The sequence below is a fragment of the Gouania willdenowi genome, chromosome 7, assembly GCF_900634775.1.
Source record: "Gouania willdenowi chromosome 7, fGouWil2.1, whole genome shotgun sequence".
NCBI classification, from domain to species: domain Eukaryota; kingdom Metazoa; phylum Chordata; class Actinopteri; order Blenniiformes; family Gobiesocidae; genus Gouania; species Gouania willdenowi.
This window is the reverse complement of record NC_041050.1, coordinates 24231546-24252702: the sequence shown is the minus strand read 5'-3', so window position 1 is coordinate 24252702 and position 21157 is coordinate 24231546. Positions and strand designations below refer to the sequence as shown.

At 39.4% G+C, this 21157-nt stretch overlaps 2 protein-coding genes across 7 annotated transcripts in view; both read right to left on the bottom strand.

The window, feature by feature from the left end:
* The window catches only part of atp2b3b (ATPase plasma membrane Ca2+ transporting 3b), a 95673-nt gene extending 87363 nt beyond the window's left edge, over positions 1-8310 (bottom strand). The window contains exons 1-2 of one of the 6 annotated variants that reach the window (XM_028451873.1): positions 7799-8310; positions 3838-4648 (exon numbers count right to left, since the gene is read on the bottom strand). In XM_028451873.1, coding sequence (XP_028307674.1) covers positions 3838-4087 — 250 coding nt within the window. In that variant the 5' untranslated portion in view covers positions 4088-4648; positions 7799-8310. The other 5 variants (XM_028451869.1, XM_028451868.1, XM_028451872.1 and 2 more) reach the window with 5 other exon arrangements.
* A 2416-nt stretch (positions 8311-10726) lies between these two features.
* On the bottom strand, positions 10727-19437 carry ccnq (cyclin Q). The gene is made up of 5 exons (XM_028453331.1): positions 19096-19437; positions 15595-15778; positions 15263-15395; positions 12928-13146; positions 10727-11028 (listed from the first exon to the last, which is right to left on the bottom strand). Exons 1-5 carry the CDS (start codon positions 19238-19240, stop codon positions 10939-10941), a joined length of 771 nt encoding a protein of 256 aa, XP_028309132.1. The 5' UTR covers positions 19241-19437; the 3' UTR covers positions 10727-10938.
* Positions 19438-21157: the final 1720 nt, after the last annotated feature.

Sequence of the window (21157 nt, the reverse complement as noted above, 5' to 3'; positions counted from 1 at the left end):
TGTGTGCATGTTAAATTTTTTTATTCGTACTATGCTGAGATGCTAAGAGAAGAGTTTATTATTTTTTTTAATTGTAATGTTATATGTTATAGAATATGTAGTTATCTGATTTCTTAATCAGAAAATTTAAGCTACTGTGAAGTTATTGCTGCACTTTTGCTTAAACCTGGGTTAAAGCTTAAAATAGTTGAATGAAAGAACCTTATTTACTTTTTATTTTGGATTGTTCTATGCATTTTAACTCTTGAGGACATTCACAGCAATAAAGTTGCACTTTTGACAATATAACTGATGTCTGCAGTCATTTTTAAGTGCATTTAAAAAAAAATAAATCGAAAATCGAATTGAAACTTTTGTTTAAAAAATCAGTGATTTTTATTTTTTTTTAGGCAAAATTGCCCAGCCCTAGTATCAGGAGTTCACTGATGTATGTATTGTAATTATTCCAGAATGAGGCAGATGTTTAAACCCAACCAGGAAGAGCTGAGGCACTTGATTGGAAAAGTACAGGTTTGTTTGGATGCTGAAGAAAACGAGTCTCTATCTGGGTTTCATTACCCTTGGAAATGCACAAAATCTAAAGAGCACAATAAAAACTGACCACTTCTCTCTGAGAAAACATGGCATGGTACATGTAAACAGAAGAGGAAAAGAAAACCCTGTTTTAAACTGGATTTATCATCAAAACGGTGAAATCCTGTATGAACGTAACAGTGCACTTTAATAAGTGTAAAGTGGTTCATAATGGTTGGAGTCAGTGGTGTGAGAATGTCGTCTAATTGAACTGTCAGTAAAGGACAGATGAGGTGCCACAAACCAATGGGTCACTAAAACCATTGCAGGTGTGTTTCCGGACGTTTCATCTCTCATCACATCATAATGTTATTGATTCACTCTGTCAGCACTTCATTCATTCATCCACCCATAATCCTCTGAATCATCAATTAATCCACCCTTCCATATTTACTCATGCTTGCTCCAACTAGGATTACACTCGACGAGCAAAACTTCCGTTACCATTAAATGGATTGCCCTCGTTTTATTCTGCGTTCATTTGTGTCAGAGAGGTGTCACCGTACTTTTCACTGATTGGTTCATCAATAACCAACAGTTCATTTAAATGTGTGCGTGACATGTTATAATAACCAATACAATAAAACATCACAAGGCCCAAGGACCCCATGGGATCTGTTTGCCGCATTGGAAAATAGAAATTAAAATTTGTGGCATTACACAAACATACCTGGATGAAACTACTGTATTCTCTACTAGGGCTGGGCAATATGGGCCGAAACTCATATCAATCATTTTTCTCAAAATGGCGATATACGACATAAATCTATTAAGATATTATTAAATATATTTTAAACTCAATAAAGTCTAATAATAATAATAAAGTCTACAATTCTGGGTTAAATTTTGGATGAAAATTGCCACATAGGTACATTTATTAACAAAAAACTGCACGATATGTGCCACTTTTGGCTTTTTGTTCTCTAACAGACAGCATGTGTGAGTGAGTTTTGTAGTGTGGCTTATTAAGGACGTACTTGGCAATCAATCTAACTGAGCTTTACATGCTGTTCTGAGAAGTAGTGAAAGCAGCAACTCCTAAAACGAGTATTTGAATATAAAACCAAGGGCAACATGAAAAAGTAGCTCCATCAAGGGGCAGATGTAAGAGCATGGTCTATGACGGGGTGGACAACTCCAGTCCTCGAGGACCTGATTCCTGAAACTGAATTGATTAATTTAACAAATTAATTGCAAATTTGACTGCAATTAATCACGATTCATTGCATTTCGTGAATATATACAGTATTTGTATAAACCGTATTTATTCGGAAACAGTTTCATTTATTAGGGTGAAATATGTAAAAAAAATAAATACATTAAAAAAAATGTAGAGTGTGAACCACCTTCAAAGGTTTGGGCTTTGTTAAAGGTCAGTCTGTAATTACCAAAAAAATATTACTTATTAAAATAAAAGTGCATAAAGAATCGTACTTTTGAGCATTCCAGCATAAATAAGAGAGAACAGCAGAAAAAATATGAACCTTGAACATTCAAATCAAACTATTGCTCTTTTTACATTCAGCTGCTGAGGCACAGCAGTCTGCACACATTACTGCAGGAATGAGCAGGTCTCTTTTTCTAAACTACTATTATTGTTGTTATAAATAATTACAACTGTGTATAAGGGTGTCCCAGTCTGATATTGGAAATCAGTCCAATATCAGCAAAAGAATCTGATCACGTCATATCGGCCTGCATCAAAAGTCTCCGCTATCAGCACTCCAATACAAGCAGGGCATTCCAGACTCCGCTCCAGCACGTCTATCCAGCAGCTGATGGAACAAAATACTGACGGTAAAAAAATAATTTAAGTGAACTTGAATTGCTATTTTGCACTTTGGCCCAGTATAATTAGTTTTTATTGGTTTGGATGTTATTTTTCATGGTTTTCTAATTCTAGTTCTATATTTGAGTAACATCACTTAATCAAGCCTTTTCTAACATTCCACACTACAAATGAAGTAATACAAGTATGTGATTCACACTGATATCATATCCAGCTAATATCGGTGTCGACCAAAACACAAGGCTGCAATATCGGTATTGTATCGGACTTAAAAAAGTTGTATCTGGACACTCCTAATAGTGTCCCAGTATTCCTGTCCCTATTCCCAGTGTGGAAGTGTTGCTCACAGGCTTCCATGTAGTGACGCTAGGGCCCTAGAAAATCTACGTTCACGGAAACGCGGACGGAATCACGGAATCGACCGGAATCCACTATTGAACGCGGAAATGAACAGAATCGGGATGGAACGCCATCACCGTGAGGCAAAAACGTTTCTTATGGGGAAATGATTCCGGGGACTGCTCATTAGATCCATCCCCCCCCATCCCCCCCCCATCCTGGTTGCTTCAAACACAGTCTAAACTAAACTTCCCAAAAATGAAGCCTAAATACTCCTACTCCTAAATACAGAGCCAACTACTGTTTAACTCTACTGTGTTTGTGAAGCTCCGTCCGTTTCTCGTCAAGTGCAGTGGCTCTCCATGAAAACATGATCAGTTTCACCTATTCACAGCGTTTGAACAACATCTCATCAGTGCTACAGAAGATCCGTGGGAAAAGTTGCGTGTTGTGGACGAGACCATCGATGCCAGGGTCTGAAACATCGTAGGTTAATGATAATAACTTCTGATACTGTAAAATATCCTGTCCCCTAGTGGTGAAATAACTGATGTATCCTTGCATCCATTTATGTTTGTGTAATCATTACGGTCTGCAATGATGTCATCAGGATCATTTAAATTAGATTAATTTAAATTAAGTTGATCAAAACAACAAACCAGCTCAGATGCAGTAAACCATTGATCCCTGAGGGGGAATTGGGTGACAATAATGCTGCTCTCATACAACTTTATAAGACATATAAACATTTTTGTTTAATTATGGGATTTTTATTTATTAGTAATTATTTTGTTTCCTCACAGTAGTTAAAAAATTAATATTTTCTTTAAAAATTGATTAATATTTGAAAAAAAAAAACGGAATTTGAAAAAAAAATTTGGAATACGGAATTTGGAAAAACAAAACTGCCACAAACAGAGCGCTTTTGTCTTCCTCGTGGGTAAATGTTAAGCTGAGACCACCTCATTAATAAGATGGTAGTTTATAGCTTCCATTGCGCGTTTGCCTCAGTAACTTTGTTTCCTCACTCACATCTTCTCCTTCATTTACCCTTCTGTTTAATTCATATCATACATCATCTATAGATGAAATCAGTCACTCTTCATCCACCCAACCATTCATCCATCCTTGCTTACCATCAGTAGTGCTGGACTGTAGTCTCTGACAGAGTCCTTCTATATCTCCGTAGCTGTCCTGGACTTTCTGAAGGGCCTCAGATCCTCGAAGCTCCATTAGCTCCCTGAGCTCCTTCACAGTAACCACAAAGTCTCCTCCTGCATGGCTTCCGTCCGGCCTTCCTCCTCCTCCGTCCCCGCCCCGAGTCCCTTTGGGATAAAACTCCACAGCACTGTTAGCCATTTCACCCATGGTGGCAGTTGTTGACATGCCAGTAGTTACTTTGTCCGTCTTGGTCCTCCTTCCCTACGTGGTTGGTCGACTCAGGTCCTCTTTCGTTTGGTGGGTGGATGATCACTCATGTGTCTTGATCCTGCCTAAATCTTTAGTCAATTTAACAATATGCATAAATTCCCTTTTGGAAATATTGATGGACAGATTTTGGTTTGTGTGAGCGGGTTTTGTCACACTTTGTTGGTCACTTTACCTCCCACTAAATCTTCAAATTTCCATTCCATGAGGCCGTGGAGGAGGGCGAGGAGGATGAAACACGTCGAGGAGGGAAACCTTAGAAACGTGACGTCTGTTTGACTCCAGTTTTCTTGCCTTTGTCTCTGATGTGGTTCTCTCTATCCTTGTTATTTTCCCCTCCCTCCAGTGTCACTGCTGGTCCATGAGTGGGTGAACACGAGGACAGACGTGCTGATGGACTTGGACAGGAATGAAGCAATGATGAGAGTTAGAGAGAGGGGGGAGTGAATGAGGCGGCTGATGAAGCAGATACAGGAAGCAGATCTGGTTCAGAGGTAACTACTGCTTTCCCACTGGGACCTAAGAGAGAGCAGATAAGAGACAGAAACATTACCACACTGTTCTATCGATCTCACTCACTTCCATTACAGAAAAAGCATCTGTGAGAGGGAGATGAGGCACACTCAGGCTGGATTCAATTCAACCGTTCATCTCATGGCTATAAAATCCACCTGTGATACATCCATCTCAACCAGGACACATTTGTAAGTACATACAAAAAAATCTGAATCACTGACCCAAGTTTTTCAGTAACGTTTACAAATGTGGAGACATTTCTTTTCCTTTTTTGTGGCCAAGCTTCTAGAAGTGTGCATCTAGTCATCATGTGTTGCCTGGGTGAAGGAAATCTGCATTCAGGCGTCTGTAGGCAGTGACCTTGCCGTGATAACCAATCAGATTTGAGGTTTCGCACTCAGACCTCTCACAGCCTCCGCTTGGATGATAGAGCGCATCGATCAGGACGAGGACTGTAATGTGAGACAACCGCCGAGTCCATCACCAGACAGTCGGACACTGACAACAAGAAGCTTCAGAAAGTAACAGGAGATACCAGAGGGTGGCCCCTGATAATGAACATCTGTGCAAGAAACTGAGCTAAACAACCAACAAAGAATAAAAAGTAGCATTTGTAGCTTCAGTGTGGCTTACGCTGCGTTGCACCCAATGTTAGCGGGGCTAAGTCCAGGCAGACTTTCTCCAGCAGGGCTGCACATAATGCGTGATATCCACTAAGGGTGTTTATATTCCCACGATCCAACTACATCATTCTGTGCTCAGCAAGTTGTCCTTCCTGATGACACATTGATCTAAAATTGTTTTAAAAGGTAATCAATCAACTGTATCGATACAAGGAAATAATGCATTGGATTTAAGCAAAGCAGACTTTATATGGATGCCTTTTAAAAGTGTTTTTAATAATAAAGACGTTACTGTCTGCGACGTAATTGCCACGCGTTGGCAGACAGCACAACATAGCATGAAGCTGGAAAAGGAAAAATTGGGATCCAGTGTGTGGAAACACTGACTTTTGCACAGACAGATATTCTCAAGGAGTCGCTCTCTGTGTCGACATCGACCACCAGGCCCTTCTGACAGCGTTCACTGCAGCAGCAAGTGTAGCATTAGCTTGTTAGCATTAACTAGTAAGAATTAGCTCGTTAGCATTAGCTCTGCAGAAAGCCTCAGGCTTTGCCATCAAGTTAAAATGAAAAGTAGCAGCAGCAGCTTTAACCACTGCTCATTTAACCTGAATAGATGTTAGCTGCACTTATATAATATATTATTGTATTATTTTTATGTATAAAAAAACAAGCCAGAGGAGTCAGGTAAATCTAATATGTATTTTTACTGAAAAGTTGTTGAGTATTGAAAATGAGAGCAGAAAAGTTAACGTCCTGTTAATTTAAACTGAAGTGTTGGTTAATTTTTATTCAAATAAAATGTGAATACATTTTCTTTACTTGTCAATAATACATTTATATACAATTAACTTACAAGAAACATCAGGAATCTAGGGAAGCTCACCTGTACTGTCCAGTATCCTGGGATTTATTTCACTCACACTGGTTGAAATATCATTTTGGCTAAAAAGTTACTTAATTGAATTCAAGTCACTGAATCATTCATTGGTCAGGAATAGAAGTCACTCACTGCCATGTACAACACCAGAGTCCTGAGGAAAGGCACCCAGATATCCACTGATCCCTCACTACACTCTGCTGCCTTCAGGGCGCAGGTACAGGTCGCTCCAGCTTCCTCCCCACCTCCATCCGCCTGTTAAACAGCTGATCACACACAAACTGTGTAGCTGAGGACCATCACGTTTTTAATCTATTATTATTAGTCTTTTTAAACTATTAATTAGGGAATTTGAATGTGTGAATGGATATGTGCAGTGATTTGTTGTTGCTGCACTGGCGCTCTCTCTGTAAATGAAGTTCCTAACAGATGAATAAAGTATACTGTATTTGAGTTTGAACTGAATTTGAATGAATTGTTCTAAATTAACCAATATCACCGAATTGAATCATTATAGCCCCAATAAACAGAACAAAGACTGAACCTGAGCTGAAATCTATCGACACCAAATACTGTTAAGTGGTAAATAAAAATGATTAATATTTGTTATGAGTTAAAGAATGGGGATGGAGATAAGTATGACCAAAGAGTCAAAATAAAGGTCACTACAATGTACTCAACTCACTCATTACTACTCTGTGTGACACTGTTAGAGAAATGGTGTCGTTATTCTCTCCTGGGAGTGTTACATCTTTATCAGAGCTGCAGGAATGAGAGGAGGGAAGAACACGGAGGGAGAGAAACTTTGCTTCGAGGCCAAACAGGCGTGCTGCTTAAACCAAAGGCACATAGCAATACACACATTATTATGGGATGCTTCAAGCTGATTGGATGTCTGGGCCAGTTACATGGATTATTGTGGCAAGACTGAGTTCACCTGGTACCTGATGCTCATGGATCAATCAGCCAATCAGGAGGAGCACATACTTAGACTGTAACATAGATAGATAGATAGATAGATAGATAGATAGATAGATAGATAGATAGATAGATAGATAGATGTGTGTTCTCTCTCATTGCTAAGGGAGTCAGCATCAGCTCTCCGGGCTTCGAGCTGATGCTGGAAACACCTGCAGCACTTGGCCCGCGTGCAACAGTGTGTTCCCTCATTAACGACCTTTGGTGGTCACCTTCAAACGTACCTCAGCTCCAGCATCACTGCACCTCCTCCTCGCGGTCAGCAGAGGAGAAAGGCCGACGGACGCACTAACCGTCGGTGCCCGGTGCCGGCGTCCATCTGCAAGGTTACCGAGCACACTGGACACGCGCTGAGCACGCTCACGGCTTGAAGGACGTGCACTGGACTTTCCCTCGAACAATTAGGAACGATCACGGTGAACGTCACCGACAGAAGGTTAGCTACTGACGCTCAGGAGACGGACGGAGCTCATTGAACGCACACGGTTCAAAGCGCACGTGCGCGCACCCACACGCGCGCTGCTGTAATGTGATAATGTTGTTGACCAAGTTACCGGTGCTGCCCGGGCCGGTGCTGCAGCGGGAATGGGGGAGGCCCTCATCAGGCCGTCGGTAAATCACAGCATCCTTGCGTGCACGCAGGCGCGTACTGACGGCAACTCACCGACTCACCGTGCAGGCCAAGCTCAAGGACATCAGCATCATGCGGGGTGGGGGGCAAAATCCCCGCTAAACTGCGTCCCACGGCGGATGAGAGGACACGGGACACGGGAGGTGGACCCGGACTGCCTCCGGTCCACACACGAGACAAGGATGAAAGACGACGACGGTGTTGATGAATATTCCGCCTCTCACGGTCACCTGACGGATGGACGGCGGAGGTCTGCGGTGGTAGAGAGAGAGAGAGAGAGAGAGAGAGAGAGAGAGAGAGAGAGAGAGAGAGAGAGAGAGAGAATGCGCAGGGCTTCAACCTCTCGCTCGTGTCTGTGCGCCCGGACGGGCCACTACCGGCGGCTCCCTGTCAACTGCCTCCAACAGCGGTGAGAGCGGACAGGGAGGAGCGGGGGAGAGAAGACCCGCAGCGGGGAGAGGAGAAGCTCCTGCGACATCTTTGGAGGAGAAGGTGGAGGAGGATCTCGAGGAGATGGGGGGAGATGGGGGGGAGGCTCCATGCCGTCACTCCCGCCTCACGGCACCGTGATGACGTCAGCCGACACGGTTCACTAGACGCACGTTGGGCTTTTTTTTTTAATGGAGGTAGTTTTAAGTCTACATTATTGAATCATTAAAAAAAGATGCTTTTTTTTAATAAAAATATTATAAAAGGCCAACGGTTTCCAAACGTTTTAGTTTCAGGAACTCTTTATAAGGAAGATCATTTTTCCATCAACCCATTCATAATTATGATCTCAATTAAACACAATTTACTGCCATTTGTAGCCGTAAATGCCACATAAATGATGTATTTTTGAACGCTTCAACTTGAATATTTAAGATTCTTAAGTGGCAGTGGAAAATTCACTGAAGGAGTTCCTGTAGTAGTTTTTCATTTAATATTAAAAAAAAAAAAAAAAAAAAAAAACAATTAACACATTTGCATTTATTTGAAAAATTGAAGTTTTTTTATGCAATCCATTTGAGACATCCAATGCACTTCACAGATATACAGCAGTGCTTCATTAGTATCCATATATTGGTTGTTTTATTTCTGCATTGGTCCCTCATGTAGTTATAAACTTTAATAAAGAAACCACATGAATAATACATAATTTTTTATTTATAAAATTGTGTGTGTGAAGCTACTGACCCTACAGACACTCAATTAATACTTCTAATTTTTGTCAGTTAAGGGATGTTGTAGCATGTCGACTGTATGTGTGATACAACATTAACACCTCAAACTGTCATTGTAATGCATGTTCATCAAGACAACCAAGGCTGTGTTGTGCGTGCCTGTGCCGTGCGTGACCTTCCAACCTTTCCCTCAGGCCCAGAGTGAAAGCAGAAGTGTTGTGTAAGCAGAGGAGACACACGCAGAGGAAAGGTTGTCTGAAAACCTGAAAAAATGTTGAAGACTGATGCAAAGATAAATCCAATCCTATGATATTTGTTCTTTCATTCCCCATTCCCTGCCGAGCCGTGCAGCCTCCAAACTCCGCTCCACCTCACACATCCCTGCCTCACCCATTTTGCAATACTTCTCTTGCTCTTTCCCGCCTGATTGATAATTTATGGATCCTGGCTGAACACGCACCCTCTTCATTATTGATATCACATTAGGGAACCGCAGGGAGGAGGAGAGACAGAAAAACCAAGAGGAAAACTGTAACCAAAAAAGAAAGGAAACGGACCAAAAAATGGATGATGAAGGCGGACAGGCAGTAATAGCAGTGAATAGTAAAGAAATGCCACAGAAAGCAGAATGGAGCACATGAAAAGAAAAGCTGCCAGATGTTTCATCTAAGGCACAGAATGGAGGGTGGGGAGATCTGGGGTCAGAGTGGAGGAGCAATGAGAGAACGCGTCAGGAGGAGGACAACTTTAGCTGTAGCAGGAGTGTCTGTTATCTCCTGAAGAAAAGCAGTAATTGTGTATTTTGTTTTTAATTTTCCTATCGAGTTGAAAAGGTAATTTTTCCAAAAATAATGTCCCATCTCCTTATCACGAGCCAAGCATTGTATATCATTTCGTGAACGTTGTGTATTGTCTCACCCCTAATGCATTCATATCCATTTATCTCATAATAATTTAGCTACAGCAGGAATGTCAAGTCATTTTAGTTCAAGGGCCAAATACGGACCAGTTTGATCTTAAGTGGGCCAAAGATTTTATGCAAGAAAACAAGTCATTTCAACATTATTGTGCCATAGTTTGCACTTCTACGTATACATAAAATACAAAATATGTAAGAAATCCAAGCAATAAGTGATAGATATACGTTCCTATAGGATCTTCACTTTAAATTTAGAATAAGCACTGGCAAAACTGTTAGCCCCTGTAAATATCGTTGAGTTTCATTTACATAATGATTCATGTTTTCTCTGTCACTTTTACTTTCTCCTGCGCAGCGGGCCGAATTGAGTGCTCCAAAGGGCTGGATTTTGCACCCGGGCCATGAGTTTGACACATGCGAGCTACAGTATACACCACCTAAGACAGGGGTGCACATAACGTTTGGAGGTTTCTACCTTTCATCATCATTTATAGCAGATGTGACCATTTTCCAGCAGAATTTAGGGAAGAATATGAGGAATTTAAATATTATTGTGCCCAAAATAACGTGTATCAGATCCATCCATACTGTAAACCATCTGTTTAGTCAGTGTTGTCTGTTCTGCTGCAGACGACCTGTGACAAAATCAGCATTCCCTGTACAGCACAACGCAGGAATTTATCATGAAAAGACACATTTACGACAATAAATATCACATCAACTGCAATAAATGCACAGCCAGCTAGCACCAGGGTGGTAATCAGAGCTATACTGTGATGCATTGTGGGATTACACGTCATCTATAAAATGAATGGTGCGAAAAACAGTTGTTCTGCAAGGCTGAGCAAAAAAAAAACTTGTACAATGTCTCCCACATGTGGCCAATGTCGGTAATGCAGATATGGTTCTTTAATTTATTTGATCAATCACTGAGAAGAACAAAGACTTCTACTCACTTACTTACACAAATAAAATGACCTTCATCTCCAGTTATCTTTGGAGAGAAGTTTGGTTCTTACATCTTTACTGGTGCACCAACACATCACCAGTGTGTGGGCACACACACGCACACACACATTCATCCTTTGGTACTTCTCCTTCAAATACATTTGGCTTCCATGTCATAGAGTTGAAGGAGCTCTGAGATGATAGTATCAATGTCCTCTTTGGTCACATCATCACACAGTGCCTACAAACAGACAAGCATAGACAGTTAACAGCAAAAACTAAATAATAGGAAATATCAGCAATAAACAATGACCAATGGTCTTCATATCATTTCAATAGGGTCCAAACAAGAACCCAAATTACTCCTGAAATATCTCTAATTGTGTAACAAAAACAAATTCAGATAGCAAAATAATAGGTGACACGTAGGAGGTAGCAGCCTCCTTTGGATGAGAGATCATCCATGCTCAGCAGCGCTAAGAGGAAGAGGAGGAAAGGCGTTTACGAGACAGAAAATGGCGTTCCCAGCAGCGCACACTCGACCAGAGCATGTGTGGAACTCATGGATAGTGTGGCGATGGTGAGATAAAACAACAAAAAAAAAAAAAAAAACAGGGAAGGCAGTGACACACTGCATGTCCTGGAGGAAGAGGAAGTTGCGTGTGTACAGACTGATGGGAGAGAAAAATACAGTAAGAAATCCATTCAACTCTGAGCCAGATAACAAAATAATAATAATTTTTCCATCAAAAGCCCGGTCTCAGTGTTTTTTTTTTTGTTTTATATAAGGAAACAATCTTCAGATGTTAGAGTTGTCACTAAAGCAAAAAAAAGCAGCTTTAAAGTCACTGACAGGGTTTTTTTTAGAAAAAGGCTTTTTTCTCAGCTTTTTGCTCTGAAACTGAAGATTTGTGTAAAACTTGCTCTATTCAACAGCTGATTACAAAAAAACAAAATGAGCCAGAAACATTTTTTTTAATTTGATGAAAGTAGAGGCTTCAATCTTTCAGAATGTCAGATTTCAGATAGTCATAGAAGAAAATATTCTGTGGGTCTATAAAAATCAGTCAAAATGCTCAAAAACAACTGGCACTGAGGGGAGTAGAAAATGGCACTGAATGAGTTAAAGGTGCAGTCTGCAACTCTTATAAAAGTGACTTTTTGTCATATTTGCTAAAGGACAGCTTTACATCAAACTAGTAGTTTATGTGAAAAAACAGGCTCATTGAGTCCCCCCGTTGCTCCTGCAGCCTTTGACAGGTTGCCAGAATACACCGCAACTGAGCAAAAAGAACCAATCAGAGCCAGGATTGTGTTTGATGGGCTGTCTGACAGCTATTGGTCACAGGCCCCGCCCCTTTCCCTTTTTCTTTTTTTAGTGTATGGTCTGGAGGAGTAGAAGATGGAATTGGTGACTTTTCTACTTGAAAGGTAATTACTGCTGCTTGATTTACATTATGTTTGATTTGTAATTGTTACACTAGAACTCTGTAGTGCATGTGTTGTTTGTGTGTGCGCAGCAGCCTCCGTATGGGTGCTGTAAGTGACAGGGTGTTGTTGCTGCTGCTGCTGATAAATTGGTGTACTGTGCACACATAAAAAGAGAGAAGCACTGCAGTAATATGCTTTTAACAGAGCATGTTATATTACTGTGATGTTGCTGTCGGACTAACGTTAGCTTGATAGCTCCTCTGAGGGAGGGACTTTAGAAAGTTTGGAGGCAGGGCATGAGAGCATCGGGGAGGGAGGGGGAGAGAGGAAGATGAAAGGCGCAGACTGCACCTTTAAGATGTACAAAGAATATTTACGTGCATTTTACCTGTTTTCTTTACTTCTGAAGTTATTTAAAGATTTTAGCTATTTTTTCAAAATCAAAGATCATTTGCTTAAATAAAAGATGTTTTGATCTCCACTGTAAACACATCCATCTATTGAACTCCACATCCCACAATGTAATGTGCCAACGTTTCCGAAAATGTCAAACTAACTGGTAAGGAAAACAAACTTAAGCAACAATTTCAACCTGTCACATGCTTTTTTGTCTTTATCTGATTCACAAAACGATCATTTCCAGCAGCTCTAACGTCACACAGAGGATTTGTTTGACTGTAAACAGGAAAAGACAAATAAAAAAACACACCTGCCACCATTCTTTCTCCCCAACAGGCAGCTCCACTCCATAGCTGTTTATGGCCAGGTACAGCGTTGCTATGGCAATGTGCTGAGGTGTATGCCGGATGCATGTGTCTCCATGGTAACAGTCTCTAAGCAATGCCCAGGAAGTCTCAGCCACAGGGGTCCGGGACCACGCATGACGGTTTACAAGTGAACTCACGGACAGCAGGTAGTGAAGCAAATACTGAAAAACACACAACATGAAAAAACGTGACTAAGTGAAGCGAAACCAGGAACAAGTGTGGAGTTTGTTAGAGTGTGACAGTGTGGTTCTAATGCTTTCCAATGGTGTCTTTATGGGCTCATTTTTCAGCTTCATGAGTACATGAAAAGTTCAATGAACCAAAACTTGTCCATCATTTCAGTTATAGCTATCAGGAATAACAAAACATTTCCTCTTTTTAAGCTCAGAGTTTCTTTTTTTTTTTTTTTTTACCAAAAATTGTAATTCAAGAAGTTGAAAAGAATATGAATCCCAACATAATACACAAAATAACTCAACACAAAATTTAGCCATCGAAAAACCTTTTTCACTGAAACGACACGGTCGAAACAGTATGCTGTAATGACGCCGCAAACACCGCGGTCAGCGTGCACTTATCTGGATACGAGCCAACGCGCATGCGTATTTGAGCACTGAATCCTCTTCTAAGCTGAGGTTGAGACGGGCTATGAAGTGAAAACAATGAAAAGTTCGCTCTCAAGTGAGATTTATGTTTCTGCATCACGTCGATGTCGTAGCCTAATGCATATCTCTATTTTACTTTATATTGTGCATTGTTGGAATGTCACTGCTGAATAGATATTTTCATATAATATTCTGATGTATTTATTCGTTGAAGCATTATTATTAATTTATGCAATTGCATTGCCTTGATTGACGTGAGGCGAGTACAGTATTTTCTGGGCTATTGAACACACTGCTGTATTGGCCACATTCCAAAAATGTAGCAATTTTTTTTAACTTTGCAACATACATACAAGACAATGTCAAAGACAACAGAGACATGAAGTAGGCCACATTCTATTGGCTGATGAGGGTGCCCTTCAGATGACTCAGCTATTCAGAACAGGCAGGTAGGAGGGCTGATACACTTCTGTTAACCCGAAGTTTCAGTGATATTCTATTTCAGTGTATTCTGATCAGTTTACACCAATGAGTTTCTGGCATCAACACATGAAACCTCCTCCTCACTGTCCCGTGTCTGCATATCAGTCCATTTACAGCTTTTTAGGGTAAATTCAGCCTCAGCAGCGAATACGTCAAGTCCAGATCTGAGTCAGAATCCGGACACAATTCCTGAACAAAACCAACGTGGTGATTTTGCAACTTTATTCTGTTAATCATTTCTTTCCATCATTAACTGGCTGATTTTTACTTTATTCCGAGAGTTTCAGCGCTCTCGCTGTCTTCGTGTGTCAGTTACGTCAGCAGTTAGCCTCAGTCACGTGCGCCATCGCTCCTGATAAACCTAACACAGTGATATGACAATTTATGCCGTTTATGAATTCCTACTATTAAAAACTGACGGAGATATCTTACATTTTAAATGTTATTGTATTTTTTTTATACACTTTTCCCACTGTAAACGCATATGAGCCAGCACCGCTTCCCCCTCCACAAACTTAAATTTATTACCAGTATTTGATTTTTACTTAAACAATCATCAATCTTATATTATATATTTAAATATGAATATATAAATAAAAACAAATATTCAACAGATATATGACTTCTGCTGTCATTCGCTCCCACGCAAATTCCCTCCATGATCGGACACTCTCCTGCATACAGACACAATTCTCCGTTCCAAGCCCGTGGTCGTATAACGGTCAAAATTAAGCCCGAGGCCGACCATTCAAGCTCAAGTTAGTACAAGCTATTTATTCTGTCTGTTCTCACTCTCTCTCTCTGACTCGAGCGGACTGCGCTGACTGAAAGCGGATCGCTAGAACGCACATAGACTTTTGACGAGCAGCTCGAGCAGCTAATAGTAATGTTTAAAACAGCTCATGGGATCGCCCTGTTGGTAGAAAGATCTCTGATTGGCTGAAATCCTATGTCACGCTCCTGTATTTATAAACTTCATTTACAGAGTCAGGAAAAGAGAACAGATTCACTGTCACTCAGAACACTTTACATTAAAATATGCTTAATAATGATTTACATCAGCATGTACCTCACAAACTTAATAGCTGACTAAAAAAAATAATTCCTTTTTTGGTTTTCTTAAAGGAAGGGTAGGAAATTTTCAAAAGCTAGCATGATTTTGAATGTACGGACAGACAGACAGACAGACCTTGTGAGGATGTTCAACGGAAACATGGAAGTTGAGCTGTCGAAGGACAAGGAGCTCACATTGCACCACACTGTCCCTTAGCTCCCAGAATTCCTTGTCACATTCGAGTGGACAACTGCCACTGTTGAAATACCTACAGGAGGAACAATGTCAGAGTTTTGATCATTTCTAAAACATTCCAGTGTGATGACTTCAAATGTACACAATATAAATAGTGACATCACACCTGGCTTAGAGAAAAAAAAAATTAAGAAAAAATAGATAAAATGAAAACATTCTTCACAAAAAAATGGTCCGAGAGTGTCATTTACTCGTCACTCGTGGCACATTACCTGTGGCTTACATTGATGATGTCACGGGTCCTGATGTGCTGCTCCTCCACTTTACCAGCCAGGTACACACAGCTCATAGCCACCAAGTAGGGCTCGTACGCTCCAACGCTGGCTCGCTTGAAGAAGCGGTGGTAGAGCACACATGCTGTGGCTACAGGCACGGAACGCATGCAGAGCTTCACACCTGAGCAAAGAGAGCACCAGAAAAACATCTAATTCATCATTCATTCATTCATTTTTTTATTTTAAAACTGTTCAAAGAAAAATGTGTTTGAATCCAAACAAATAATTGACACCCAAAAAGTTCCATGTGAACGCACATTTAAAAAAGGTTTTGTTATTATTTTTTATTTTGAAGTTAATCTTTTTGGGGATTGAATCATAAAGACACCTACCCACACAATGTCCCAAATACAAAATAGATGACTTCAGTCTAAGAATAAAAGGGTTCAAAATATATGAATAATACAGTATGTCTTAAGGATGTGTATTGCCTGGCATCTGGCGATACGATTCGTATCCCAATACATAGGTCACGATACTATATATCCCGATATCAAAGTAAAAGGAGATTATTGCAATTTTTTTTTTATATCTGACCTAAGAAACAACTAATCTGTAAATGCGTACATCTTCATGAGAACATTATGTATGAAATACATTTTATTGGCATATTTTACACTCAAAACATTGACTTTAACATGCTATGTGCCAACAACTTAAAATAAAAAAATTAAATACAATCTACCTGTGGCTAGTGCAACTTAACTGAGGTATATGCCTAGAACAACAAATAAATGCAGAAAGTTAGTACTTTCTTTTTCAATTTTTTGGAAAAAACACACCGAGTTACTATCTCATGCACCCTGACTCTCTCGAGCCCCGACTTAATAACTCGGGCCCCAAGTTGTTATCTCTTGCCCTCATCTTAGTAAGTCGGGATCCCGACATAATTACCCTTTTTTTTATCTCATTCATGTCACCTCAAGGGCTGTGTATTGTTGGGACAACAGTAAGTAACAAAATATATGTATCGAGATATAAACAAAAACACACACCCCATCAACCAAGTTGTATAATTGTCATTTTACTAGCCGCCTTACGCACGCAAATTACCGAAATGTATAACGTGGATGGGTTGGAGTTTTTTATGCCAACGGTGGCTAACTGTTGATTGACGTTTGGGTTATTTGTTGTCTAAATGAAAACGACATGAGGATTTAAAGGCTATCCTTCATTCCACTCGTTTTATACTCTTACTTATTGAAATACATATACAGTATTTTAACAGCACTTTTTCTGTGTTATGTAGATGCATCACTCAATCTATGAGGAGGGTACAGGGCTTAAAGTGGAATGCTCAGTTTTTCTGGTTCTAGTTCTACACCTGTTTCTGCAGGTGTACTTTTTGATATTTTGAATTCCTCTAAAGTAGATTGCAGTGCCTTTGTGAAACCATATAAATAAATAAATATACATTTCTGTGTATACTCAATGCTTTTGCTTTGCAATGTGGTATTCAAAATCAGCAGTGATTATTAACTTAAGAAGTTTGTATGTTTTTAAGTGAGCACTTAATACTTTTTATTATACCATTACTTGGTTGGTACTGTTTACATATACATAAAAGTACCATATTAATCTATATTATTTGTAAATAAATAAACATTTGTCTGCTTCTTGGGTTTCCTCTGTGGCTTGGGAGTGAGGAAGGTGTCCACTCATTCATGTTATGCCCTAGGTTCGCTAAGCCAGTGCATAACAGAGATTACGGCAGTATGTATAACCCTCCGACTCTGAGTAGACATTAACTTGTATCATTAAATACATTTTCCATTAAGAAATACATCTTCCATTAAGCTCAACGTTTTTATGTAATGTCGCTAAACTATAGGCTCTGAATGGAGTTTATTTTGACACTTGATAATAATAATGGTAGACTTATGCATGGTATAAATTCATGTTTTTCAAGTTGATTAATTAAAAAAAAAAATTTAAAACGTGGTGCGTTACGTTACCGCCTCATCACCGGAGCTGATAGGTTTCTAATTTAGTCTATGTGTTAATTTCCATACTTCGGATTATATTTCAAGTAAGTACATCACCAAAATGTCATAATGTGTAAAAACAAAATCACATTCACTATATTGTTTCCTCTCATACTGTAACTGCACTGTAAACTGCAGCAATTTTGATTTAGTTCATGTTTTACTGGTGCAGTTATATCTCTTCTCTGTTGGCTGTTGCTAAAAAATGTGGCTATGACAAATACAGAGTCCAACCTTCTTGTTTTCCTTTATTACAAACATCCACATTTGGCATTATCATTCGGTAATTTGCAAACGTAACCTGTGGTTTCAGGGTGTATGTATACGCCAGAGTCCTTTAAGAGATGCACAAAAAGTTTGTTTTTTCCTGTCCTGACACTGGAGGAGGCCTGAGATGGGAGCCTGCACTGGAAGCAGCCTGACGCTGAAGGTCTACAATCAGACCCTCTTGCTGGTTTCAGCCAATAGCAAAATTCCATTGTAATAGCAGGCGTTCAACCTAGTGATGTCCCAATACAACAATTTCACTTCCGATATGATACCGATATTGCAGCCTTGATTATATTGGCAAATATCAATATCCCTCCGCTATTAGCACGAATCATCCATGTTACTCAAACAGAGAACAATAGTCAGCAACAGTAGGTATGAGAAAAACTGACCCATTTATTAACAAATTGGTTCCATACATTTTAACCATCAACATAATATCTACAGTATTCTACAATTGAATAAACATAATACATATTGGTGATTTTAGATGCAGTCCGATAAAATCCGATATTTGTTTTCTGGCTGATATCGGACCGATATCCGATATCAAAATCAGGTCGGGACACCCCTAGTTCAACCCTTAGAGGCCAGTAACTCTGACATTTTACAACTAAACACACAAAATTAAAACACTTACTAAAACGTGAAGAGTGGGACTAGGATTAATAAACAGTACTACTTAATACTAAATACTGTGTGTTATTTGGATTATTTAATTATTGAATTATTTGGAAGTAACAGATATTAGTGTTCAAACAGAGCAACAAACATGGCATATCACAGCCAAAAAAGAGGAAACATTTTTTTATGCTTTACTTTTTACTTTAAACTCGTGCAGTGTCCGTGGGAAGTATATCTTGCTATTTAGAAATAGGAGGTTAAGCTTTTTCATGGATGGTTTATATGGGAGCTTTACTTCCTCTTTAATTCAGAATAAAAGTTAAATCCTCTTTAAACTGACCTTGTAAACACTAAATTCATAATACAAATTGAATTGTGAATCTCTCACACACACGCACACGCACACACACAGGTTTCTTGCTTTATAGATGGATAGATGTTACATTTTATTCTATACTGTTGAACTTTTGCACTTTGGTACAGATTATTAAGATTGAATGGTATTATTATCCAATTGAACGGCAGATGGCCCACACACAGCAGGAGTCAGGGGCATTACCTAGCTCCATGATGAAGCGGCAGACGCGAAAGTGAGTCTTTGTGTTCCGGGCGTCAGCTTCTGTTTCCCCGCAGGACTCTCTCCGGCCCGCTATTCCTGGTGCTCTGTTCAGGGCAGCGGGGTACCGGGACGACGGAGCGTCCATGTCTGCAGGAACAGAGGAGCCCCCCCCGCCCCCGTGTCTACAGACAACACCCGGGGTTGTGTTCCTCCATGAACACTTGGACAGCGACACGAATATGTTTAAATGTGTTACAAAAAACAAAACAAATGCGCAGAATAGTTTGTGTCAGATATGAGCTAGCCGTTAGCACGAACGTGTCTGATTTAGCTGACTCGACAATACCGGAAACTAAACTGATACAATTCCGAAAAACGATTTCAAAATAAAATAGCTTTTTCTCATGACATGTAATATATATAATTTCTAAACAGTTTGATGTTACAGCGTTTTGTTTTTTTGTTTTTTTTGTTTTTTTGTTTTTCAGCCATTAAGCTGTATTGTTTTCTTGGATGAGTTTGTTATTCAGTAAATTTAAATAAATAAATATTTCTAAGATCTCAGTGAATATTTCCCTTTACTATTACTTTACTATACATTCACTATTTATGTAAATAAGTGAATGTAGATGAACTCATCATTAAAAAAAAAAAAAAAAAAGTAACAGAGGTGAGGAAGAAAAAAAAGTAATGGGCAGTTGAAGCTTTATGAAGCCTTGAAGCCTTTCTTAAAATTGGTTCACTCCACTGTGTATACAAATGAGGCCTAAAACCTTTGAAATATCCTTATTAGAAGCTCTATGCCTAACAAAACACATTATTTGGCACCATATTCGTTTTATAACTTTAAAAATTAGACTACCGTTTGAGAATCTGTGTGCTGACTTGTTAAAATGACATCATTGATGACCTAAATCGCTCCTTTTAGTCCATTGAGTTCTATGGGAAATGAAGCATTCAGGATCATTTAGCAGCTTTTTCAGACAAAATGACAACTTGTGCTGCTTTGGAAAAAAAAGTTGATGTAAAATGTTAGTTTTCAAGCTAACTCTCATGTTCAGTACCTGAGACTGCATACAGACAGACATAGTCAGAGGTTTTGCTTTGCTGAATCAATCAATCAATCAATTTATTAGAGATGAACAGTAATGAATGAAATAAATGAACACGTCATATCAAGGCACTCATCTAATGTACAGCTGATGGCCTCATGGTCCGCTCACTCCCCTGGGCCTCAAATGTAGTTTTCTCAGCATTTTTATTCCATGTTGTTATCTCTTGTTTCTCCTCTTTTTGCCTGGCACATGCAGGCTGCACGTCTTTTTTTTTTTTTTGTTATGATATGTAAGGCATTTTTGATTGTCAGGGTCAAACATGAGCTCATCAAAGATAAAGATTTATGCAGGAAGAAATTTACAAGTTAAAGCACAGTTTCCAAAAGTTTATATCTTACAGTATTTCTTTTAATTAGAAGATGTTTTACATTTAGAAATAAAACTATCAGTTATTTAAAGATGACGTTTTTTGGTGATTTAAAGCAATATAAATGATGTTCAAGATTACTGATTTATTCATTATTATTTATCATTTAGGGGTCTGTGGTGTCTGTTTATTTGATTGATTCAGGTATTTGTACATGTGTTGTTTCATGTGTATTAAGTTTAGTTTTAAAATAAGCACTTGTTCCACCTGCAATTGTCCATATTAATCCATTCTAATGTTTAACCAATTTATCAATTATTGCCTAAAGTCTTTAGTTATGTCACAAGAGAAGAAAAGATGTTCAATGGTTTCCTCCTCCTTTGAACAGAAGACACACGGCTCCACGTCAAAACCAAATATCCATCCATCCATCCATTTTCAAACCCACTTGCTCCTGTTTTACAGGGTCGCGGGGGTCTGCCGGTGCCAATCTCCGGCTCTCATTGGGCGCTGGCCGGGGGTACACCCTGGACAGGGCGCCAGTCCATCGTAGGGCCAAAACCAAAATATTTTTTTAACAATTGTTGCTGCTGGATAATTTTTTGTCATTTAAAGAAATTTGATCCAATTGTAATTTAGA

Coding starts and splice junctions, on each gene's coding strand:
- ccnq (XM_028453331.1), bottom strand. CDS start 19,240: ATGGACGCTCCGTCGTCCCGGTACCCCGCTGCCCTGAACAGAGCACCA. Junction 15,396..15,594: donor ATCATCAATGTAAGCCACAG/GTAATGTGCCAC, acceptor TTCCTCCTGTAG/GTATTTCAACAGTGGCAGTT. Junction 13,147..15,262: donor CCGTTGAACATCCTCACAAG/GTCTGTCTGTCT, acceptor TGTGTTTTTCAG/TATTTGCTTCACTACCTGCT.